At 40.5% G+C, this 26,913-nt stretch overlaps 1 protein-coding gene across 3 annotated transcripts in view; it reads left to right on the top strand.

Moving 5' to 3' along the window:
• The window catches only part of LOC100738003 (25-hydroxycholesterol 7-alpha-hydroxylase-like), a 177,179-nt gene that overhangs the window by 122,263 nt on the left and 28,003 nt on the right, over nt 1-26,913 (top strand). For 2 of the 3 annotated variants that reach the window (XM_021089296.1, XM_013991405.2), the window contains exon 2: nt 19,920-20,056. In XM_021089296.1, coding sequence (XP_020944955.1) covers nt 19,920-20,056 — 137 coding nt within the window. Of the gene's footprint in view, nt 1-12,951; nt 13,031-19,919; nt 20,057-26,913 lie in introns of those variants that run through there. The other variant, XM_021089297.1, reaches the window with a different exon arrangement.

Here is a 26,913-nt window from a genome sequence, read left to right on the forward strand (position 1 = left end):
TGTTTGAATGAATGAATCCTTTCATCTATTGATTAATGGGTGACCCAGGTCATTGAGATGGCTATAAGTAGCCAAAATTCATTTGGCATCATTGGCATCTAAAAGGAACTCTGTGGGAGTTCCCATCCTGGCTCAGTGGAAACAAATCTGACTAGTATCCATGAGGACTCGGGTTCCATCCCTAGCCTTGCTCAGCTGGTTAAGGATCTGGTGTTGCCGAGAGCTGTGATGTAGGTGGCAGATGCGGCTCAGATCTGGCATTGCTTGCATGTGGTGTAGGCTGGCAGCTGCAGCTCTGAGTTGACCCCTAGCTTGGGAACCTCCATATACCATGGTGTGGATCTAAAACGACAAAAAATAAAAAGAACTGTATGGCCAGATAAGAGGTGATTTCAAGATCTTCTGTGGCTCAGAGGCCAAGTTAAGGAGACAGATTTACAGGAACGAAAGCATGCATATTAGTCTGAAACAAATATATGTCCTAATGAGTTATATGTGAAAGTTGATAATTAAGTGTATGTTATAGTAATTCACCTTAAATTGGTCTATAGCTCACTATAATTTGGATATAAAACAAAAGGCTGAAATCTTGCTGATTATCCCAGGGACAAACCCTTTAGTCACACTTTGCAACACTGGCTTTTTCTCTTGGTTCTTCTGAGAAAGGAACTGAGGGATTCTCAAATGTTAAAATAATGATTTCCAGTCCATACCAAATGAATCACCATCTCTGAGGCTGGGAAGCAGTATATTTTAAAAAAATCTCCAGAGTCAAGTACTAATGGATTAAAATTTGGGAGAAAAAAAAGTAATATGAAGACACATTTAGGAATAATCCAAGAAGTTAAACCCTGGATAGAAATTAGGATAATGGGTTGTGACCCATTAATAGGGCTTAAAGTGGATTTAGTGGGTTACGCCAAACAGTAAAAAAAGAAATAAAATAAAAGAGAAGATATCAAAGTACATCACACATAGTAAAATAAGTATTGTTTCATGACTTTTAGTTACATCTACATATTCATATATTTGTAATGTGCATGTATATTATGTATCATAATATATGCATTGGATCAAAAGTACAAAATGTTGGTCTAGGATGGTGGTAACATATAGCAAGATTGTTATTTTGCAATCGGTATGAGGTCTCCAAAGTACAGCTTGGTTTATTAATCAAAACAAATCTCGGGAGTTCCCGTCGTGGCTCGGTGGTTAACAAATCTGACTAGGAACCATGAGGTTGCGGGTTCAATCCCTGGCCTTGCTCAGCGGGTTAAGGATCTGGTGTTGCCGTGAGCTGTGGTATAGGTTGCAGATGTGGCTTGCATCCCACATTGCTGTGGCTGTGGTGTAGGCTGGCGGCTACAGCTCCGATCAGACCCCTAGACTAGACCCCTAGTCTGGGAACTTCCATAAGCAGCAGTAGTGGCCCTAGAAAAGACCAAAAAAAAAAAAAAGTCTCTTTTGTTTAACTCTCATTTCAGACATCTTTGGTCAGGTTATGTTACGGTAACAAATAACCCAGTGGTTTACAGTTGAAAGATTTCTTTCTATTCACTCTATATATTCACTATGAGTCATTGTCTTCATTCAAGTTTCCAGATTTAAGGAGTGTGTTCAATAGAGGGCATTTTTTACTTATGTCAGTAGGAAGAGAATGTGATAGCTCAGAAAGCTTCTGCTGGGAAGTGACGTGTGTCACTGCTCACAGATCATTGGCCAAAGAGAGTCACATGGTTAAGCCTGGCATCAATGGGGCATCAATGAATAATGCTCTTAGAGGAAAGAACAGTGGATATTTTGAACACTACTGCAATTTATCACAGATCTTAAGCGATTTCCTTAGAATTTATGTTTAAGGAGAGAGTTCCCATGTGGCTCAGTGGGTTAAGGACTCCCTGCCTGGGAACTTCCACATGCCATGGACATGGCCCAAAAAAAATGTGTTTAAGGAATATCAAATCCTCATGTTCTTTTTTTTTTTTTTTTTTTTTTTTTTGTCTTTTGTCTTTTGTCTTTTGAGGGCCACACCAGCGGCATATGGAGTTTCCCAAGCTAGGGGTCTAATCGCAGTCTACATCAGAGCCACGGCAATGACAGATCCGAGCTGTGTCTGTGAACTACACCACAGCTCATGGCAACGCCGGACCCCCAACCCAATGAGCGAGGCCAGGGATGGAACCTGAAACCTCATGGTTCCTGGTTGGATTCATTTCCACCGAGCCACGATGGGAACTCCTCTTTTTTCTCTGGATTTTACTGAGATATTGTCAAGAATTAGTTGGCCTAGAGCCTTTGGGGTAAATACCACTGGTTATAGTCTGTGATAATTTAAGTGCCCCAAACCCTTTAGTCTCTGTCATTTTGTTACAAATAATGCAGCTCTCTGAGTTGGTGGGACTATAGGCTAAACTTTCTGGGACTCGGATATCCTCATCTTTTCTTTTGCTTCAGATGCTTTTTTGTTTTTGTTTGTTTGTTTGTTTGTTTTGGCCCTGTATTAACTTCCATCAACCAGAGGTGATTTTTAAAAAAGAGACATTAAACTAAACTAAGATTCAATTTGATAAGTTTCTAGAGCTACGTCTTGAAATCTAGAAATGGAAGAAATGTATGGGTAGCATTTGCAACCCTTTAGCTACCACACTCTGGCTGGTATCAAGTGGCTCATTTTGTTTCTAGAGAATTAATGCTGTTTCCAAAAATTAGCTCTCCTATGGCTCATTCAGGTAACCAGTGTTGAATATGGAAATTAGATTTTTGTTCATACAAGTTTATTACATTATAGTTTATGAATCACAGTGGCTATGTGCCAGACTTCCTTTCAAGCTAAGCAGCCTCTTTGCTATGCTGCTCCAGCTGAGTCTGTTATTTGAAGTGTTTCTTCATCTTGGCTCATTTAGTCACAAACAGAAGTTGCCCTATGGGAGATAACATCTTATGTTTATTTACTTTATAGCATTATCACCTCTGGGCTCACTGCAAGTGAAAAAACATCAGAAAAGAGAAAAATGTGATTTCAGAAAGTCAGGATTCCTTTAACCCTGGCAGGTGCCTGTCTTCTCTTAGATAGTGTAGGCAGAAAAAACAAAATATTGTATTGGAAGTCAAGGGATCTAGTCCCTGATCTTTTTTGCAACTTTGTGACTATTTGACCTTGAACAAATTATTTTACTTCTCTGATTCTGTTTCTTTATGTGTAAAATTCCATGAGCCTTCTCAGACTCTCCCAGTTTCAGGGCCCTGTTTTACTTTATTTTGCAGAAAGCATACAGAGTGTTCAGCAAAATCCTGAAAGAAGAGATTTTTATTTAGAAAATATGAAAATAAAAAAAATCTATACCTTCATATGTAGAAATGGTACAAAAATTGCCCACAACATCTTGAGATTTGAATGTAATGCTTAGGTCCTATTAAGTAATCCTTGCTTTTTCTTTACCTGATAACAGAAATTTAAATATAATTTTTGGTATATTTCATTTAAAGACTCTTCTGATAATTGAAATATTAAATTAATCATACAAGATGCCTTCTTTTTTCAGCACATTCATTTGAGAGATGATTTACATATCATGAAACTCATCCATTTCAAATGTTCAATTTGATGAGTTTCAGTAAACTGGTGCAGTTGTGCAGCCTTCACCACAATCCTGTTTAGAGCACGTCCATCAACCAAAAGGTTTCCTTATGCCTGTTTTCATTTAATCCCTGTTCCTACTGTCAACCCCAAGGGAGAACTGATCTGCCTTCTACCTCTATTTTTAACTTTTCTAGAAATTTCTTATAAATCAAATCATGTGTCTGACTTCTTTCTTCTAGCATAATACTTTTGAGGTTTATCAATGTTGTTGCATACATCTGTGGTTTAGTCCTCTTACATTGCTGAATAATATTCCATCATGTAGATATACTGCCTTTTGTTTATCTACTCACTAGCTGATCGACATGTAAATTGTTCATAATTTGGGGCAATTGTGATGTTTGTGTGGACGTAATACTTTCATTTCTTTAAGGCAGAGATACCTGGGGGTGGAATTGCTGTTTGTATTGTTAATATGTGTTTAACATTATAAGAAACTGCCCAACCCTTTTCCAAAGTGACCATACTATTTTGTATTCCCACCAGCAGTGTATAAAGAGTTCCAGTTCCTCCTTATTTATTTATTTATTTATTTATTTCATCATTTCATCTTTTATGGCTGCACCCTCGGCATATGGAAGTTCCCAGGCTACGGGTTGAATCAGAGCTGCAGCTGCTGGCCTACACCACAGCCACAGCAACGCAGGGTCTGAGCAGTATCTGCCACCTACACCACAACTCATAGGAATGCCAGTTACTTAACCCACTGAGTGAGGCCAGGAATCGAACCTGCATCCTCATGGATACTAGTCAGATTCCTTACTGATGAGCCACACAGGAACTCCGAGGCCACAATGGGAGCTCCTCTTCCTTATTTTTGCCAACACTTGATACAGCCATTCCTCTTGATTTTTGCCATTCTAATGACTGAGTAGTAGTATGCCACTTTACCTTTTAATTTGTAATTCCCTAAAGTTTAGTCATGTTGAGCATCTTGTCATGTGTTTGTTGGACATTTGTATATCTTTTCTTGGTTAAATGTCTATTCAAGTATTTTGCTCATTTTTATTGGATTGTCTTATTATTTAGATTTAGAAGATTTCTTAATATATTTATCCCTGATTTTCAAGGGACTTTTCATGCCATAAGCATACGCACGTGCACACACACACACACACACACACACACACACACTGCTTTTTCTTTCATATTCATGCTTTGAAATAAAATCCTTTGAAAGTAACAGGATGGAATTTTGAATTCTAGGAAAGAATAAAAATGAATTTTAAATGGTCATTAACAATCATTACATATTACATTAGTATTTTGAGGAGTTATCTGTAAGCTTTCAAAGAGGTAGAATGGTCATTTACAAACCTAATAGTGGCTTCTTCTTCTTCTTCTCCTTTTTTGTTTTTGTTTTTGTTTTGTGCCCTATTTGTAAAGGAAAAAAAAAACACCTTTTATAGATGTATCTGAGTTCTGTTAAAATCCAAAATCCAGGTCTTTCTGAGGAAGGTTAGGGAGGTATCTGAGAAACTAAAAGAGAGATCAGAGTCCTTGCTTTTTGCAGTCAGATGCTCTACCCCTGAGCTCTACCCTCTAGAGTCCTTGCTTTTTTAATGCCTTTTATTCCATTGAGAGTTAACACATTTGCTTTCTGAAGGGTGGTCTCTGGAAAGAATTAATGTATTACTGACACTGGCATCACTTTGTTCAAGTCCTAGTTCAAAATACACACACACACACACACACACACACACACACACACACACACACACACACACAGTTCCCCAAATGAAAAACAAGAATCTATCTATACCTCACTTCTCTCTGCCAATTCTCCCAAATCTTATCAGCCCTAGAAACAAGATACTATCACTTAGAGGAATATTGGAGTAATTTGGGGAACAGCACAGTGAAATAATGAAATCCCTTACTCCACCCTGAAATTTTACCTGAAAACTTGCACACCTATAGAACCCCTCATTTTTTTCCTCCTGTCTGACTACTAATGTCACCATTCCATTTTGTGATCATATCCTCTATCTGTTCTCACCTCCATAAATAGTAATGAACTCAATGTTTTTTTATCTGCACACATTGCTCCAAATGACTTTGGCAATATAATCTCTAAAAAATCATAATTAAGACAAAATCAGTTAACTATTTATAGGAAATGTATTTACATGTATCTATGTACTATGTTCTATTCCCAAAGCCCCTCAAGCAAAATTAGGTTTCATAAAAGATACAGCCTCATCCATTTGACTAGCAAAGATAGGTAGCTCATTAAAAGGATGAGGCCCCCTTCTAATCACAGTTTGGTGAAGTCCACCAGCCTCACCAGCACATGCACAGCCTTGTGTTCAAATGTGAAACGTTGAGGAAAGCTTCCACCATGAAAGAGAGAAACTATGACAGTGAAACAGGAGAAAAAAAAAAGGAAACTTAGAGGAAACAGAAAAATATCCCCCACCAAACTATGTTTAATAGACTTAGAAAGATAGGAGAAGGAATTACATTTATAAAACAGGAATGGAATTAATTTGTATAAGGTATAAGCAGAGAGTATAAAAGATCACTTAGAAATTAGAAATCTAAGAGGAGAAGAAATAAAATAATACCTGAAAGGGATAAATTCAAGAAATTCTCTTGTTGCCTGGATTAAAATAAAAATTGATGGAAAATAAGAGAGGAGCTATATGAAAATTCCAGGACCATATTGAGATCTATTTTCTTTCTTTTTTTTTTTTTTTTTTTAATTAGGGCCACACCTGTGGCATATGGACGTTCCCAGGCTGCAGCTGCCAGCCTATGCCACAACCTCAGCAACGTCAGATCTGAGCTGCATCTGCAGTCTACACTACAGCTCATGGCAATGCTGCATCCTTAACCCACTGAGTGAGGCCAGGGATCAAACCGACATCCTCACGGATACTAGTTGGGTTTGTTACTGCTGAGCCATGACGGGAGCTCCTGAAAGCGATTTTCGAGAGTGCTGAAAAAGATTGATAAGAGTTAGTGATGGGGACATAGAAAACAAGGCAACCACAGAAACAAAGCAATTGGAACACTACCTAAGTGATGATCATAGTAAAAACAGTGAAAATTGATTTTGCAAAACAAGTGGAAGGGTGCACATAAAAGGGAACAGTTAGCAAAGGACACTGCAGGAATTATGTTTAAAATATGTAGAAGTTTTTCTTTACTAAAACTTTAGAATTTGCAAGACGATATTAGAATTGTCTGTGTATATCTTCTGTGTCCGATATTGTTATATTAGTGATGATGGAGTTCCTGAAATAGTGGTACATTCCTTTTATGCAGTGACTTAAAATCACCAGCCAAAGTTAGGAACCGGTATTTGGGAAAGAATGGTACTTGCCGTTTCTAAAAGTTCTCCAATCCATGACAATATCAAAACATTGCCTTTCTCAGTGCTCTGTGCTGTATTACAAATGTAGAGATACTGTTATCTTTTGCTATGTTAATATTTTACCCAATGTTAAAATATGGTTCTGCATTATGAAGCAGATGTAGCATATGGTCCTTGGGCTTTTCATTAGCTTCCCACCTCAGCAGACTAGAGTACCCATGAATTATCTTTCCTATGGTTCTGATAAGCTGGGCTTGATCATTTTAATGTTGGCCTTGAGAATTTGGAACTTGGTTTCTTCGTTGGCTTAGATTGATGACATGTTATTTGATAACTTGTCTAAGCATTTATATATTGTTGGCATTGATCTCAGTATTGTCACTACCAAGGTTTTCTGGGCTAGTCCTCTGTTATAATTTAGTTTCCACAAAACTGGATTCTGATTTTTTATTAAATGTTTCAAAATCAAATGATTTAATCAAATGTAAGAAATGATGAGTTAATGGAATTGATATCTCTTCCATGGAGTCCAATCAAATCCTGTCTGTAAAATAAATTAGCAACTGAGCATCTCAGAAATTACAAATTCAGTTGCATGGTTTTCTATTTTAATTAAGGAAGTGAAATAACTTTCCATTATGAATCGATTTCCCTCTTTTAGAATTGTCTAGGCTGTCTAAACACGTTTGACTGGCTTCCTCCTAAAATCCAGGGCTCTTCTTAGCCACTTTTGTTCTTTTAAATGTGTTTACTCAGAGAATATAAAGTCTGAGAAATGTAAGAAGGTGATTCTGGTGCCCAGTTCCTTATCAGCAAATCATATACAGCAGCCCTAAACCAAAAGCTAAATTAGGCACATAAAGGAAGTATGCCAGCAAATGGGAAAAAAAATTAAAAACTGGTACTCTCTTGAAGACTTTCAGGAAAGGGGAATCAGGAGAAAGCCATGGCTGTATTTGTATTTTAAAAGAGCCCTGGCAGTAACGTGAAGATGATGATGATGATGATATGATGATGATGATATGATGATGATAGCAGCCAGCACTTAGTGTTTACTATGTGAAGTTGTTGTCCTCAGTTCTTTACCTGCACCAACTTACTTAATTCTCACATGAGGAAAGTACAGTAGTATGTCCATTTTACAGACAAGGAGCCTGAGGCACAGATAAATTGGCCAAAGTCACCAAACGGGTGGCTGTTTGCAGAGACCCGAATCTGAGCCACACGGTGTACCAAGATTAATCAGGAGGCTGTTGCAGCAGTGAACACAAGAATGGATGAGGCCTTGACCTATGCCCTAATTAGCCCAGGGTCAAGTTCATAAAGTATATCAGTATTGTGGTCATTGTTTGCAAAGCCTGCTTGAGACTCAGTTAACTTTTCAATGATAGTTTTATAAAATAAGCCTTGACGTTGTTTCTGTGGTGCCAGCCTGACCTGGGCATTCCTCCCACCTTTTTAAAAAAAAAAAAAAAAAGAATTCAATCATAGACTTCTCAGAGTAAAATCCTACATGGATGTGGTTTGACTTCTTAGCCAAAGAGGCATTTACAAATCACTCACTTGATCAAGGCATTAGTATAAATCTTCTAATGGAATCGAGTTTAGAAAGCACATTGTACAGACAAGCTTTGTTCAGATCACACAATTGCAGAGGTGACCTGACAGTGATAGATTCAACTGGAATATGGCTTGAAGAGTTATTCTCTAGGGTGTGAAAATACCTTTAGTCATATTCATGTTACTTTTGCTCTGATTCCATGCCAGTAATGGGGAAATTTGTGACCATTAAGCAGGGCTTGCTTTCACATTGTCATTCCTTTTTTTTTCTTTTTTTTTTTGGCTTTTTAGGGCAGCACCTGAGACATATAAAAGTTCCCAGGCTAGGGGTCTAATCAGAGCTTTAGCTGCTGGCTTGTACCACAGCCACAGCCATGCCAGATCCTTAACCCACATAGCGAAGCCAGGGATCAAATTTGCATCCTCATGGATACTAGTCAAGTTCATAACCTGCCGAGCCACAGTGGGAACTCTCCATTTCCTCTTTTGATCAAAAGTGCTTGAATGGTGAATATCTTTGCTACTGGGAAATTAAGTCAAGTTTTCAGTCAGGTGCCATCCTGACAGAGAAAAAACGTCTCAAGAGCAAAGGCCTTGTTTTTGACCCCCAAGTTTAACAGACCTTCCTAGTGTGGTACAAAAGTTACCAAAGAGCAAAGAATAGAATCATTGATAGACCGAAAAGTGGCATATTTAGCCAGGGATTTTTCAATGATTTTTGTCAGGCGGGGGTTGTGTGAACACCAGATGCCAATCACAGAGCACCAGTGGATTTGCAAGATTAGAGGACTGGGGAAAAGATGAAGGTTAAGCACAGGGTACAATAGAGATTACTTATGGTAATGAATTGTATAATTTTTCTAGACAGCGTTGGATTAATGTCATCCTGAAAAGAGATTACAGTTGGTCTGATTCTTGCAGTAAACAAATATTAAGCAGATCATACATGTACAACATATGAGTGGAGAGTCCTAAAGCTTATATGATTTGTCATTTACAAGGAGAAATAATTAACCCGTTCCCTAACTGTGCACATGGATGCACTGGCGTTTTGTGAAGGGGTGGAGGTGGTGACCTCTACTAGGCTTCTTCCTCTGAGTGGAGCCTCAAAGACTATCAGGTTGTCATCACCCAGTAGCCACACCCTCAGTTGTGAAGAGCACCCCACCCTCCCGTGGCTGTCATGGTAACCAACTCTGCCTGCCTCCTGTGCATGTTGTCTGGACCCTGGAGGAAGTGATGGGGGATCCAGGCGGTGCCTATGTCCATACTTTGTGAATTACAGAGTCAGACCCCAGGGTCTCCTCTTCTCTTTTCAGGTGTGGCTGGGCTGGGTTCTGCTCGTCCTCAGGGTGAACCTCTGGGGTTCCACTTGCTTGCCTTGGGAATGTTGTGCTCATTTTTAGAATCAGCCTCTGATTCATTTGTAGAGTGTAGTTTTTGCCATCAACTACTTTTTCAAAGACAGTGCCGTCTGTACATGGCTTTTGTTTTCACACTAAAATTGCATTTTCTTTAAATTTCCAAAACCATACACAGAGAAGGGCACACACATTCTTTCCAAAAATGTTACAGCCTCTGTCTAATCATGAGAAAACATCAGGCAACCCAAATCGAGAGACAGTCTACAAAATCAAAGACAGATACTCTTCAAAACTCTTCAGCATGTTTTTGTCATGCAAATCAGAAGGCCAAAGAGCCAAGCCCCTGTCATTTTACTATCTCAAAATAACAACCCTTAACATCCTAAGTATACCAGACCTTTCTCTTTGCATTTATAGTCCTTTTTTTTTTTTTTAGCGAAAACAATATTATTCTGCTATGCCTGTGGTTATGAAACTGCTTTATTGACTTCAGGGTAAACTGTGATTAAATTTCTCTAGAAAGTAATTATTGATGGGCTGGCTCCAAGGGCTGTGTCAGACAGCAGCCACAGTGTCTGTATCAGGGGATAAGGACTCTCACGGTGTCATTGCTGCTCCCCCTTCTTCACACTCTGGAGCCCTGAGCACTACCAACTCAGTCTACCCAGTCTTTGTAGTCAGGGTGTTGCTCTGTGCAGCTCGCTTCCTCATCCTCTTGAGCTGCAGGCATACAGGAAACTTGCCTGCTGAGCCCCAAAGGACCTCCCATGCTGGAATTAAGGATGGGAGATTTCTTGAGCAGGTTTTCACACTCAGTGGACAAGTAGAAGGAACTCTGTTGTGCACCACTCAGTACCCGTCCCCCCAGCTCCTTTAAGTTCTGTCCATCTAAAGGACTCCAGGACCAGTGTATTTCTAGAATGACTCTCAGCTCCGCCCAGCCACTGCACAGCCATCTTGCTTTGTCCCCAACAGCACAAAGGGGCTGTCACATGAGGCACCCACTTACTGCCAAAGGTGATTCATGGCTATAGCCAGAGTCTGCAACCTTGATGTTCAGGTCAGTGTCCAGGAGCAGGTTTTCTGTCTGCAGTACCACAGTGGACATTCTCTAGCAGAATTTGCCTGAGGCCTCTTTCTCTTTCATGCCACCATGATTCACTAGGTAAGGGGATTGTGTTCTCTCCATTATGCCAAATAATTTGATGATGTTGGGTGATCCAAGGCCTTCATTATCTTGACTTTGTGGGGTAGCCTCTTGAGCCCCAGAAGCTCTGCTGGCTCGTGTTAGTGATCTTCACAGACACCTTTCCCGGTAAGGAGCAGCCTCACCTGGGAGCAGGTACCCTTGTCCAGTCATTATCCACTTAGGTCTCCTCCTCCTTGGCAGAGATGGCCAAAGGGCCTCACAGCAGATTTGCCCTTACTGCGGAGACAAGGTGTCCCTAAGGTCAGCTTAAAACTGAGAAAAGCTGCTGAAACACTTGATCCAAATCGCCTCAAAAGAAAATCACTGCCAAAGCCCACCCAGAAGACTGATCTTTATAATGGAAATCAATGCACAGGGCCAGATATAAATGAAGACGAATAAACAACAAGTATTAACACATTTATTTTTAAAATGAGGAAAAGGAATAAAGAAAAATGAGAAAACAACAAAGAGTAAATAAAAAAAGAAAAATGAGGAAAAAATAAAGAAAAAAAGGAGAAGAATCAAAAAGTAAAGAAAAGGTGAAAAAAAAAACAGTCAAAAACTCCACAAAAAGAAAGAAAAGGAAGGAAGGAGGGAAGGAAGGAAGGAAGAAAGAAAAAGAAAGAAAGAAAGGAAGGAAGGAAGGAAGGAAGGAAGGAAGGAAGGAAGGAAGGAAGGAAAAGAAAAAGAAAGAAAAAGCCTGCAATGCCAAGGAAGAAACTAAGTTTGGTCAAAGTTCCTCAGGTCACTGAAAACCAGCTTTCTGTGCTAAAAGATACAGAATAACTTAGTCCAGGCAGGGTCTTAAAAAGGTGCCTGGAATTCCGAACCAGTGGCTCCTTATGAGGTCAGAGCGAGAAATGGTCTAGCAGGACTGAGGATAACCCACAGCGGATATTCTCACTTTTTGGTTTCTAGAACTTTTTATTCTTAAAAAAAAAAAAATATCATAGATTGTACCAGTTTACACACTGACCAATCCTAATACTTAGAATCACCTGTCTTTAAAAAACAAAACAAATCAAAACAAAAAACAAAAGCCCTTAAAAATGGAAACTGATACGCTTCTTGCTTAAAATGCATTATATATATGCTTTATTTTATGGGGCAGTTTGAGGTTTACCAAAAAAAAAAAAAAAAAAAAAGAGGAAATTTCAGAGAGTTCCCAAAACCCACTCCTGACCTCCCACCCCCTCGGTTTTCTCTCTTATTAACATCTTGCATCATTATGGTGCATTTGTTACAATTGAACCAACATTGATTCATTACTGTTAACTCAAGTCTAAAGTTTGCATTGTGTTGTACAATATGTGGGTTTTGACAAATGTATAATGACATGTTTCTGCCGTTACAGAGACATACAGAAGAGTTTCACTGCCCTAAAAATCCTGTGCTCCACCTGCTCACTCTGCTCTCCTTCCCCCCTAACCAGTAGCAACTACTGCTCTTTTAACCATCTCTGTGGTCTTGCCTTTTCCAGGCCTTACAGTTGTAATCATACAATATGTAGAGTGTTCACTTAGCAATATGTAGTCAAGTTCCCTCTAAGTCTTACTATGACATGATAGCTCTTTCACTTTATAGTTAATAATTCTGCACTGTGTGGACTTACATGTGTTTGTATTAGGTTCGCTGAAGGAGGAACACACCAGGCCAAGTCAGTAAAGCAAGGGAGATTTTTTAAGGCATCCGAAACGGGTGGGCTGAGCTCAAGATGGCGCCAACCCCCACTCTGAGAAGTTATTCTTATAAAGGGTTGTCGTGGGAAACTGCGACGAGGGTCTATGGTGGGAACTTGTGGCAAGGACAATGAGAGGAAGGTTACACAGTTTGAGGAACTGGAGGGGGGCGGGGGTCGAGTCCCATGACCAAGTGATTGTGGCAGGGATAATTATAGGGGACGGGAAAAATTACACGATGTGAGAAGATGGTTGGGGTTGGAGTCTCACGACCAGGTACGTGCAGCAGCAGGAGTTGATGTACAGGGGACAGTTCATCTTTGTAGGTGGTTAATCTTTGCAGGCCATTGTTTCCGTAGACCATTGTCTCTTGCTGTCCAACTCTAACATCTGCGTTCCAAAGGAGGGGCTTCTTCCGTTCTCCTGGGAACCTACCAGTTTGTTTACCCATTCACCAGTTTAAGGACATCTGTATTGCTCCCCAGTTTGGGCAATTATGAAGTTGTTGTAAAGCTGTTGTAAAGATTTGTGTGCAAGATTTTGTATCGGCACAAATTTTACCTCATTTGGGTAAATACTAAGGATCGTGATTGCTGGGTTGTGTGGTAAGGGTATGTTTAGTTCTACAAGAAGGAGCCAGCCATCTTCCAGAGTGGCCGTACCATCTTTCATTCTCAACACTAGTGAAAGTTCCTGTTGTCCCACAACTTTGTCAGGATTTGGGGCTATCAGTGTTTTAATTTTAGTCACGCTAATATACGTGTAGAGACATTTAATTTGCAATTCCCTCATACGTAGGATGTGGAGCATTTTATATGCTTTTTTGCCATCCACATGTCTTCCTGGATAAGAGATTTGTTCAAATATTTTGCCCATTTTCAATGTTTTTCTTACTGTTGAGTTTTAAGAGTCCTTTGTACAGATTGGATACTAGTCTTTTGTCTAGTAACGAGTTTTGCAAAGATTTTTCTTCCAGCCTGTAGCTTGGGTTTTCATTCTCTCAACAGTGTATTTGGCAGAACAAAATAATAATTAATGGGTTTAATTAATTAATAACTGGTTAGTAATTAATGACCAGTTAAATGGTAAGAATGGTAAGCTCAGACTCTGTAAGTTCACTCTATTTGTATTCTTTCTCAAACATTAAACAATTATTGAAAACCTGTGATTTGTAAGGTGCCAAGTCGGGCTTGTGAATTCAGAGAGTTATAAAGAAACAGACTTTGACTGGAATTCCTCTTTGTCTCTTATCTTTCTCAGATAGACCCAGATTTTCTCAGGTTTGTTTTCAGTTGACCCAGGTTCTCCAGGTGCTGAGATCATTCTATCGTTTGACGTCCAAGTACTTTTATTTATACAAATGCTCTAAATGCTCTGACATGCCTGGGACGTGCAAGCTCCCCTTTTAGCTCCTATGGGACTGGTTACATAGCGAGATGGGGGGGGTGGTCCCTGGCTCTCATCCTCCCTGCTGTGCTTTGCCTCCTGCACTGGCTGTCCTCCACCCTCTCCTCCACCCCATGGAGTCCCTCAGCTGGATGCTGCCCTAAGTCCTCCAGTTTTTCCATTGCCATGGCCATGCCTTTATGTGATGTGATAATAGATTCACACTGAATGTTTTGACGTGAAAAGGGCCGTGCGGCTCCCAGGCCAGCAAACAACTTCTTAGAGTTGAAGACTGGTCATGTTGGTGTCTATGAACAACCAGCCCCAGCCTACACTGTCATGGTCCTTTTCACAGAGTCCCACTTTACCGTGATATGGCACCGTTGTATTGTCCCCTCTTCTTCCACTTCTTTTATTTCTCTTGCTCCTTAATGCTGCCCCCCCTTCCTATTTGCATTTTATACAGAGAAATGTTATTAACTCTTAGATCAGGTCATGCCCAGAGAACCTCATCCTAAACAAATATACCAGGTGACGTTGTCTTGAGTAAAGATCCTTCTTTCCTTGAGAAGGTCAGCTCTTTGCATAGAGACTTTGTGCCAGTTCACCTGAAGTTATCGCATCCATGTATATCTGCCCACTTAAGATCTTCATTCAGCCAGTGATCTGGAGGTTGGAGAATTCCTTGCTTCAGTCCTGAGCAATTCCATGAAAGGTGTAGATAAGCAGGGAAGTTTGACGAATGAAAGTGTTCAGGCTGAGCAAAGCCACTCTGGTGCACTGCTTGCAGTATGTGAATAGCAGGAAAACTAACCCTGCTCTATGTGCCAGCTGCTTGCAAATACTCTGTCTCAGCCCAATTGGTAAATCTCTAAATTTAATGTTATTATTCTCATTTTTAGGTGGAAAAACTGAGCATCTCCATAGCCAGAGTACTGGATTTAACATTTCCTAGGATGCGTCAGATATGCAGAAACCTAACTTCAGTTGTTTATAACTGAACTCCAATTTCTAAGCCCCTGTTTCTGCCAATGGTAGAAAACACTATTTCCAGTGAAAATGGTTTTGTCACTCTAGTTTAAAGCTTGGTCTCTTTTGTAGAAAGATTAAATGAGATTTGGAGGTCTTCCTTCCCCTTCCTTTCTGTTGATCTGGTGATGCCTGTTGCACAGGTGTTCATGCTGGTCGTCTTTGGCTTCCCGGGGGTGCCTCCTGGCAAGGGTTTGGGGAGTGGTCCTCCACCTTTGCATCCCTTCCTGAAGCACCCCAGCTGGTTGTAATTCACCTAGGTTCCAGGGAAAGCAAGGCATGTAGTTCTGTGTTTCCTTGGCCCCACATGGGTGCTCGTTGAGACTGCTAGGTTGCCAAAGCTCAGTCACTCCACACAGAGATGCCCCACTCAGACACGTCCACATAGTCCTCTTTTGGGACCTTTCATCCACAGCCCTGAACGGAGGCTCCCTCTCCCCATTATCCTGAAGAACATGTTGATTCGCAATTCTTTAGAGTTGTGGGAACATTTTTAGGGATCCTGGTACCCATGTTGGAGCCAAAAAAAGAGTGGAGGAATAAATTTCTGAAGTTCTCTCGTGGTGCCACAGCTAGGTTAAGGATCCTGCATTGTCACTGCAGCGGCTTGGGTGGATTCCTGGCCCAGGAACTTCCACATGCTGCAGGTGTGGCCAAAAATAAAATAAAGAAAAAGAACACAGTTCTAAGTGACCCCATGAGGCACATTACATTTTCTAATTAAGTAGCTTTCAAAGTAAGTCAAAGACACCCAAGACAGAACAGCTTCAAAAGTGCCTTGGTCAGCAGCAAAATTTGTTTGAAAGGTTGGTTTTATCATCAGATACTGCAATGCACTTCAGTTATGTGGTTTGTGAAATCTTAACCACACACACAAAGACAATCTTTATTAACTGGGAAAAATTAAGCAATTACTAGGGTACTGTTATAGATATTAGGTGACCTGATACAAATATAGTGTCTTTAAAAACTTGTCAACAACACATAATTGTGTTCTTCCTGAGCTGCTCTGCAAGCAGGGTTGCTCCTCACTTGCTTGGGAGGTTGTTTCAATAACCAAGACTCCTAGTCTAGAATGATCACAGGGGAAAAAAGGAAAAGAAGAAATGACTTTGACAAGTATAGCTTGCTTTGAAAAGCACTGGGCTTTAGAGGTCTAAGGAACAGTGTGTGATGGGTCAAATCTTGTACCTGTTTATTTATCTAAAGGTGTAACACAAAGTTGAACATCATATACTTAAGAACCAGGTATTCTATGGTGGTCTACTCTTTTCCATTTTATATGCTTCTTTTTCACCAAAGGAAACAGTCTTAAATGTCTTTCATATTTTCTGGCTATGGTATGTAATTAGATTCTTCCCCACTATTTGTTTCCAAATAGATTTGAACTATTGATGTGTCCTGCAACTTGTATGAAAGAACATGTGAGGCAGGAGTCTATGAAAAGAACTTGTGTTTAGTCATTGAGAGCCTTTGTAAGCTTTAGTTTGTATAATTTACAAGATACGTCCTCTTAAATAGCAATCTTTGAGGAAATGTGTATTGTTCGAGTGGGCAAAAGAGGGGTTAGGGACCATTGATTTGGGTTTTGTTTTTTTTTTTAGTTACCCACTATTACTCCATGAGCCCTTCCTCTTAAGCTTTGGAACTTGAGCAGCCCCAGCAAGCACTAAGCATCCGCTGCCCTCACTCAGCAGTGAGCAGTCGGCATTTCATTGTCAAAGTCACAGAACATGAGAGACACAAATAGCAGTATTTGTGCTGTGCCAGGTGTCAGCAGGCCCTTCTGGATCATTATGGAAGTGTCTTTCCTCCCTAAATAATTTTTACAAATGTACTGATGAAGACAGATTTCTGTTATCTGTCTTTGATGGGTCATGAGTTGAACTAGCACTGTATCTTTTCCTGAAAATATGCATAGTTGTGACATAGTGTTTAACAGTTTGAAGCTTATTTCTGCCAAAGTGAGCACAGCTGCAAGAAATGATGACCCTCTCATCTTTGAGAGAGTAAAACGGCTTCCTAATGTGTTTCCCTAACTTTAAACATTAAGTTCATGTTCCCCTGGATTTCTGAGCTCTATCCTTTTGCCCCGTGAAAACACTATGACGAATACAGTCTTTGACCAAATGACAGAGCATAGAAGATAAATTTAGTTGCTTTAAATTATGATGTAACAAAAAGCCTTTTGAAATCTTTGTCATGATGCAACTTTCAGGCAGTATTCAACACAACAGAGTCAAAAGACTGAGGTAGAGAGTCAATGTGAGAGGAAATTTTGGGAAGTTGGTCACTTGCAAATTTTGGAAGTCATTGATAAAAAGCCTGCATGCTGTGGCAGTTTCTGACTTGGAGACCGACTCTCTAGTCATATGTGTAGCCTCTTCTTGTTTATTAATCTTTGGATGTAAAATTAACTGTTACTCTGTTTTCTTGGTACACTTTTATGTTTCTCAAAAGAGCAAGTCTCCATTGCTAAGGTTTCATTCAAGAAAAATAACAGGGGGAGCTCCCGCTGTGGCTCAGTGGGTAACAAATCCGACTAGTAACCATGAGGATGTGGGTTTGATCCCTGGCCTCATTCAGTGGGCCAAAGGATCCAGCATTGGAGTTCCCGTCATGACACAGCAGAAACAAATCTAACTAGGAACCATGATGTTGTGGGTTTGATATCTGGCCTTGTTCAGTGGGTTAAGGATCTGGCGTTGCTGAGAGCTGTGGTGTAGGTCGCAGATGCAGCTCAGATCCTGCATTGCTGTGGCTGTGGTGTAGGCCGGCAGCTGTAGCTCCAATTTGACCCCTAGCCTGGGAACCTCCATATGTCGCGGGTACCGCCCTAAAAAGCAAAAAAAAAGAAAAAAGGATCCAGTGTTGCCATGAGCTGCAGCATAGGTCCCAGACATGGCTTGGGTCTGGGGTTGCTATGGCCATAGACCACAAGTGTGGCCCCAAAAAACCAAAAAAAAAAAAAAAAAAGGAAATCATGGGGTATGGGGTGGTGATTAAGATACACATTTCTAGGCAGTGCTTCTTATCTAAGTATATGCATTTAAACAACAGCATATATTTTGTAATTAGTATAAAGATAAATAATCCTCTGAAAACAGAATGCAAAGTTTTGATACCGAATTCCTTTATTTCTCTCTTGGGTTTATTTTGTTTCGGTTTATTTTTCCCCTGAGAGGTCTGATATTTCCTTTCTTTTTTTTTTCTTTTTAAAGTTTAATTCTCCCATGTGGGGTTGTGGGAGAATGAAAGCTTCTGATAGGGTTAATCTAGCCACATAAAATTCCATGCTGAGTATGATCATAATCTTGATCTTTGATTAGGTCTCAGCTAGTAATATCTTGTGATTAATCAAAATGGGTTGTTCTGCATGTGGTATAAGTCATCTTCACAGATGGGATAGAAAATCATCAGAGTTCTCTTGAATATTTGTTTTAATCCCTTCTAGGATAAAATGGCTTTGGATTTTTTTTTAACTTAAAATCAGATTGAGTTCACCAAATAAATGACTAGGAAGAAATTTTGAAGTCCAGTTTTGCTAGGATTATAGGTCAAAACAGAAGAAACTTGGTTTTTAATTTACAGCATTTCAGTGTTTCATTGAACCCACTTCATATGTTTTTAAAAAGTTGTAAAATTTAGCAAATACTCTATTTATTTGTATAACAAGTAAAAATCTTCATTAAAAAAACACCTCCATGGAAATAATGCTGAGGTTTTTATTGTTCTCAACAGCATAAAAGATTTTTCAAGATTAGTAATTGCGGGAGTTCCCATTGTGGACGGCAGAAACATCCAACTAGGAATCATGAGGTTGCGGGTTCGATCCCTGCCCTTGCTCAGTGGGTTGGGGATCCGGTGTTGCCATGAGCTGTGGTGTAGGTCGCAGATGCAGCTCGGATCTGGTGTTGCTGTGGCTCTGGAGTTGGCCAGCAGCTGTAGCTCTGATTCAACCCCTAGCTTGGGAACCTCCATAGGCCAGCCCTAAAAAAAAAAAAAAAATTAGTAATTGCCCCACTTCTAATTATGTAATTCTAGTCTAATTGACATGAGATAACAAAGAGCTTTACTTTGGCAACTGAAGTACCTGACCTCTAACCCCCAGAGTGCACAAGAGCTCTCAAATACAAAATGTTTACTGAATATGTCTATCGTTTCTGCCCACATTTTGGGCCTCATGAGACACAAGTTCTCAGAAAAGTTGCTCACCAAAAGCTGTGAATTGAACTGTCTACCCCAGAACCTCACACACTAGACAGGCTCAATAAACATATGTCTATGATTAACAGACATTCAATAGAGCCATTTGTATTAAAGCTTGTCTCCCTCCCTCCCTCTCCCTCTCCCTCTCTCACTTTTTCTTTTTAGGCCAGCTCCCATGGCATATGGAAGTTCCCAGGCCAGGGATCCAATTGGAGTTGCAGCTGCTGGCCTACACCACAGCCACAGCAACACCAGATCTGAGTTGCATCTTCGACCTACACTACCGCTTTCAGCAATACCAGATCCTTAACCCACTGAGCCAGGGATTGAACCCACGTGTGCATGGATACTAGTTGGGTTCTTAATATGCTGAGCCACAGTGGGGACTCCCTCAATATAACTGCTGAATAAAAGAATCGAAAAAAAAAGCTGTGTAATTCATCCAGTCCACTTCTCGACTGGATTAATGACACACAAGTATTAAAATAAGAATGATTTAATTTTTTTCTTTTATTTTCCCTTCTCTTTTTATTTCTTATAGGAGACCTGGTGAGCCTCCTTTAGTAAAAAGCTGGCTTCCTTTCATTGGAGAAGCCCTGAAATTACAAAGAGATCCCATAGGTTTCATGACTACTCTTCAGAAGCAGTATGGTGACATTTTCACTGTTCTCCTTGGAGGTAAGTGGTTCTTCTATAACTTCCTCACATATATCAGACTTTCTCACTCATTCTTTAATGTTGTCACATTTTTCTTTAGGCAAAATTTGGAATATCTGTACATTATTGTTTTGTTAACTAAAACAGAAAAAAACTTTTTTATGATTTTTTTAATTTTTAAATTTTATTTTATGTTTTTTACTTTTTAGGGCTGCACCTGTGGCATTTGGAGGTTCCCATGCTAGGGATCGAATCAGAGCTACAGCTGCTGGCCTACGCCACAACCACAGCAACACAGGATCCAAGCCGTGTCTGCCACCTACATCACAACTCACAGCCATGCCGGATCCTCAATCCACTGAGTGAGGCCAGGGATTGAACCCAAAACCTCATGGTTCCTAGTCAGATTCATTTCCGCTGCACAATGACAGGAACTCCTTTTTTTTTTTTTTTTTTAATTTTTGCTTTTTAGGGCCGCAACCACGGCGTATATGTTTTTGAATAGTGTAATTCTCACATTAAAAAACAAGTAATAGAATTCTTTTGAGGCTACCTAAGGAACCCCACTTTCCTACTGTTACCTGTCATTTGGTTTGGTTTAGTTTGCCTTTCAGAATTGTTCTAAAAAATCATATTAATGGACTTGATTTTATAGAGCAGTTTCAGGTTTACAGAAAATTGATCAGATGGTGCAGACAGTCCCCATATATCTCCTCCTTCCCCAGTCAGAGCATTCCCTGTCACTAACATCTTACACCAGTGTGACACACTGTGCGGTATGGGCTGACTGGCCACAGGGCACTGCTGGAGAGCACAGGGAACTCTACCCAGTATTCTGTGATGGTCCACATGGGAAAAGACTCTGAAGGAGAATGGATTGTGTATATGTAAAACTGAATCACTTTGATTTTTTTTTTTCTTTTTAAGGGCCACACCCATGGCACATGGAAGTTCCCAGGCTAGGTTCAAATCAGAGCTACAACTGCTGGCCTACACCACAGCCACAGCAACTCGGAATCCAAGCCACATCTTCAACGTACACTACACACAGCTCATGGCAACAGCGTATCCTTAACCCACTGAGCGAGGCCAGGGATCGAACCCGAGTCCTCACAGATACTAGTCAGGTTTGTAACCCACTGAGCCACAACAGGAACTTCCGGAATCACTCTTGTTGTACAACAGAAATGATCATAACATTGTAAATCAACTATACTTTGATAAAACTTTTAAAAGTGAAAAAATTATGAATAAACAAACAAATGTGGTACATTTGCTGCAGCTGGTGAGCCAGGGAGTTACTAAAAGTCTGTGGGAGTTCCCTTTGTGGCACAGCAGACGTGAATCTGACTACTATCCATGAGGATGCAGATTTGACCCCTGGCTCTGCTCAGTGGGTTAAGGATCCAGCCTTGCCGTGAGCTGTGGTGTAGATCACAGACGCAGCTTGGATCCTGCGTTGCTGTGGCTTCAGTGCAGGCCGGCAGCTGTAGCTCCGATCAGACCCCTAGCTTGGGAACCTCCGTATGCCACGGGTGCGGCCCTAAAAAGAAAAAAAAAAAAATCTGCAGTTTATGTTAGAATCCAGTCTTGTGTTGTCCAGTTCCTTGGGTTTTGACAAATGCATCATGGTATGTACCCACCATTACAGTGTCACACGGAATAGTTTCACTTCCTGAAAAATCCCACGTTCCACATATTCATTCCTCCTCCCCTCCTTGATCCCTTAGAATGACCAAGATATGAGGAGGTTCCTGGGCCAGGGATCAAACCTGAGACAGAGTGTTGACAACACCAGGTCCTTAACTGCTAGGCCAGTAGGGAACTCCAATTTAAAAATATTTTTGTGGTGGCTCTAATTTCAATAAAATGTTTACAAAACGCAAAAACCAAAACCCAAAAAACAGCAGAATCACTACGTATCCCAGGATCATTGGGCTGAGAGGAGGACCTGGAAGGTTCTCAGCTCATCCTTCTTTTTTTTTTTTTTTTTTTTTTTGCCTTTTGTGTTTTGCTGCTGTTGTTGTTGTTGCTATTTCTTGGGCCACTCCCGCGGCATATGGAGGTTCCCAGGCTAGGGGTCTAATCGGAGCTGTAGCCACCGGCCTACGCCAGAGCCACAGCAACGCGGGATCCGAGCCGCATCTGCGACCTACACCACAGCTCACGGCAACGCCAGATCGTTAACCCACTGAGCAAGGGCAGGGACCGAACCCTCAACCTCATGGTTCCTAGTCGGATTCGTTAACCACTGTGCCACGACGGGAACTCCTCAGCTCATCCTTCTTGAAGGCACACACCCTCCCACTGTATCAGCTATCTGTGGCTGCATAACAAATGTCCCTCAAATGTCATGCCTTAAAATGACAACTGGTCTTTCCTGGGTTGCTTGTGTGGCTTGAATCATCTGGTTGCTTGATTCGGGCTAGATGGCCCAAGATGACCTCATCTCGTGCCTGGCCAGGTCTTCCTGTCCACCTGGTGCTTCATCCTCAAGAAGATGTCCTTACATGTATTTAAGAGGGTGAGAAGAAAGGCTGCAAGGCCTCTCTTCTTTTCAAAAATTTTGTTGGAGTCTAGTTGACTTACAATGTTGTATTAGGTTCAGATGTACAGCAAAGCGAGTCAGTTATACATAGACACAGATCCCTTCTTTTTTCCCATATAGGTTATTACAGAATATTGAATATATGTATTTCCCTGGGCTATACAGTAGGTCCTTGCTAGTTATCTCTTTTTTGTGCTATACTGTGTATAAGTTATTCCTATCCTCCTAATCTATCCCCACCCTGCAGTCTCCCCTGCAATAACCATAAGTTTGAATGCACTGTCTGTGAGTTTGTTTCCTTTTTATAGCTAAGTTCTTTTGTGTCATTTTTTATTAGTTTCCACATATAAGTGATATCCTATGATCCTTGTCTTTCTCTGACTTCCTCAGTAATAATCTCTAGTCCTAGGCCTCTTGAGGCTTAGGCTCAGCTGTCACAGAACCTCACAACCGCCACATTCTGTTAGTCCCAGCGAGTCACAGGCCAACCCAGACTCATGGCTATGGAGCCAGGGCCGAGTGGCAGAGTCACTTTGCCAAGGAGCACATGTAGAAAGAGAAGACATTTAATTATAGCCACATCAGCTTGTCACCTGGGCTGGCCATTCTTTTTCTGCACTTTTGTCTGTCCAGCCAGTGTCCCAGAAGGCTGATCTCTGTGAACAAGATCACCCACACTCCTCTGCCCTCAACCTTCTGGTTGGGTGTGCTGCTGGGAGGGCAGGAAGGCTGGGTACCTGCTCCCGATCTCTCCCTGGGCTCTGGCAAAAGTTTGCTTTCTTTCCCAAGAGAACTGAGGCGTTAGGTACGATCCCACTCAGGTTCCCACCAAATGTGCTTGTGGTTCACAGTCATCCTTACCACCTTTGCTCCAGTTTCAAAGAACGTTAAGACTCTCCATTTATCTTCCCCAGGATGCTTACTCCTCGCCTTCCTGCCTCCTCTGGGCTGGCGTTTCGTTATTCCTTCCTCTCACATATATACTTCATTATTTTCTTTCTCGGGTCCTTACCCTTAGCTTATAACCACGCTTAAACTTTCCTATATTCTCCTTCTAGTTATGTTTCACTTCTTTTATTTATTTATTTTTTTTCTGCTTTGCATCTGGATTTTTCAAGAGGGTTACCTACATTTGCTGTTTCTGGTTGCTTAGCTCCCAGAGACCTCCTGGCTCTAACCAGCCCTCTGCCTTATTGAGGTCACTAATGGGCTGTCACCTGACTGGACCTCTTGGCCTGACGATGCTGATCCCCCATTCCTTCTTGAAACATCCTTCCTTCACTCTCTGGACACTGTACTTTCTGAGTCCCCCACTGAGGCTGAGTATTCCTTATCTGGGTCATATGACACCTGCCTCTTTCTTGGCTCCACCCCCTTTATCTTTCCCTAACCAGCCTTGGAAGTTCATGTTCTATTCCTAAAGAAGTTAGGTAATGTCTTCCTACTATAATCACTTTGCCGAGTATCTGAAGCAAGCTTTTGTACACAGAATGACTTCATTTAAAGTGTCATTTCTGTGTCATTGGGAGAAAAAAACGATCCAAATGGATGAAATGGTCCTGAGCTCTCACATGAACCAGAGGCAGTATTTGTTTCATCACAACTTACTCCTTCCCCTGGCAAGTCTCTTCCAACAGTGATTGTAAGCACTCCAACTTAAGAAAAATTGACATGGGAAAAAAATCTTGTATCTTAGAAACAGAGAAATCACAGCCTGTAACGCAATCTTCTTAAGACTGCTGGAGGTCTAGGCTCCATCCACCGCCCCAGCCCTGTCTCTGGCTACTCCTGGCCGGGTGCTAAATACATCATGAATGCACCAAGTTGTTTGACATTTCCTCCTCACACACCACGCCCTTCTGTGCCTCTGGTGTTTGTTTGTTTTGTGGTGCTTTCAGCCAGAATGCTGGTCTTCTCTCTCTTTTTTTTTTTCTTTTTCTTTTTGGTCTCTTTTAGGGCCACACCCGTGGCATATGGAGGTCCCAGGCTAGGGGTTCCATCAGAGCTGTAGCCACCAGCTTACGCCAGAGCCACAGCAACGCGGGATCCGAGCCGCAATGCCGGATCCCCAACCCACTGAGCAAGGCCAGGGATTGAACCCTCAACCTCATAGTTCCTAGTCAGATTCGTTTCCACTATGCCACAACGGGAACTCCTGGTCTTCTCTTTTTAAGTCATCTTTGAAAGATGACCCACATGGATTTATCTTTGGAGGCCATTGCCACAAAGACACCTAATATATTCTTCCCTATATTAGGTTTGATGCCTCTTCTCCAGGCTTCGATCACTCCCAGGCTCACTTCTGTCATAGCATTTAATCAATTTTGTATTTATTGCCAATTCACTTGTCTATTTTCCTTCATTATTTTCTAACTCCTCCATTGCCAACATTTAGTTCAGAGCTCAGCACTGATTGATTCACAGTAAGTATTTGATGAGGAATCCCCAATACCTTAAAGCTGATGAAATTCTTACTGTAATCCAAATAAAGGACATAGCTGTGGCTTCCATTCTAAGGGAGCTTTTGGCTTCATAATACAAAACTAAATTCTTCACTTAAACAAAAATAATCTCTTGCCTTAAAAAACATTAAACCTTAGGTTCTAATGAGGAGATACAACAAATGATTGATATTTTCAGTTTTCCTCTTTAATACATTCCACGAAAATAATCTAAAATGATAAAGCAGAAACTTATGGCAGATTTGAATAATTTCATTCACTTTTCAAAAAACAGCCAATATCTGCTGACACTTAATATCTTAATCGTAGATTCCAAGGAGCTTGCTGAATTTCTAATGTCTAAATAATTTGACCACGGTTATGTTTTCAAATTCAGCAGGAGACAACCAGAGTTAAATACGTCCTGCTCCTTCCTTTTGGCTTCCTTACTAGAGTTTGAATACATTCCTGTCAGGAAATCCTTTTCATGTGTGTGGTTCAAATGATCAGTTTGCAAAACAGCTCATTTGGAAAACGTGAAATGAGGGACAGAATCCCCCACCCTTGTCCCATAATGGGATTTCAGTGAGTGTATGTTCGTGCATGATGGGCAAATGATTGTCATCACCCAAAGTCTTAGGGGACGCGGATGTCATCTTAATAAAGAAATTAAAAGGTACATCTTTTCATGAGAAACCATGTAAATTCGTGACCTGTCGCAGAAAATAGTTCTCTAATTGGTTTGGTGTGGTGGTGCAGCGGAATCGTTTTCCCTAGATGTCACCCCAGCGAAGCACCACTGTACATCATTGTCACCAGCCAGTGAAATCTTCCTAATAAGAGGGGGACTAGGTAATGTGGTCATCCTCATAAAACAAAAAGTTGGTTCACATTCCTCTCTTCCCACCAATGTTTTCAGCTTGAGATTTATAGAATGTCTGTTGAAGAACCAACCAGCCAAACAGAGATCAAAAGTTTAGAGTTACGGAAAATTTCTTAAAAATTCACCTTTATCTCCTATTTGTTGATTGGGCCTTTTTCTTCCAAACTGTCAGATAGTTGTTCTGAATTCCCTTGGATGTGTTTCTGTATGGCACCAATTATATGAAATGAAAATGTCAACATTCAGGTTATAATGATTGAGCTGTCAGACTACTTGTATATAAGACATCAGGGTGAATGACCTATTTTTTTTAACATTTAGTGGCATACTTGGCATCATGTGGCTTCATCTTCCTAAAAGAAGTAATTTTGAAGGAAGTGAAAAGGCTGTTGAGTTAGTAAGGAATCACGCACAGGTTATTCAGAAATGCTGGAGTTAATATCTTAAGGCCCAGCCAGCTCCTCAAAAGGATGAGAATGAAATTATTAGCAAAGAATACTTTAAAAATTTTGACCTCATTTCAAATTTACTATCCAAAAAGAAGATTTTATATATGCATATATATATATATATGTTTTTTTGCATAAGTGGGCCTCATTTTGACATTTATATTTTATATGAATGCAAACTCTGAAATTCTTTAAATCAATATTTCTTATCAACTGCTGATAACATTCTTTTCCTTTTTTGAAAACACAGCAAAGGATATTGTTTCTATCTTGTGATCTTTGTGAACTAGGCAAGTTGCCTGTTGGCACTTGGCATTCACTTATATGAAACCACACTGGAACAAAAGTTAATTCTGCTCCAAGAATACATGGCCTTTAGAATAACTTTTCAGATTTCCTTTGTTAAGAAATTTAAATTCATTTTATGAATGTATATGTGTTTTCCTAACTGTCTGATTAAAGATTACAAAGAAACTCTGGTTTTGCATTTCACATTAGCAGATGGTGGACAGATGGTTTAAATTAATATTAATTTTGGAAAACTTAGCTTAAATTGT

Source organism: Sus scrofa, chromosome 4, assembly GCF_000003025.6.
Source record: "Sus scrofa isolate TJ Tabasco breed Duroc chromosome 4, Sscrofa11.1, whole genome shotgun sequence".
Classification (NCBI taxonomy): Eukaryota; Metazoa; Chordata; class Mammalia; order Artiodactyla; family Suidae; genus Sus; species Sus scrofa.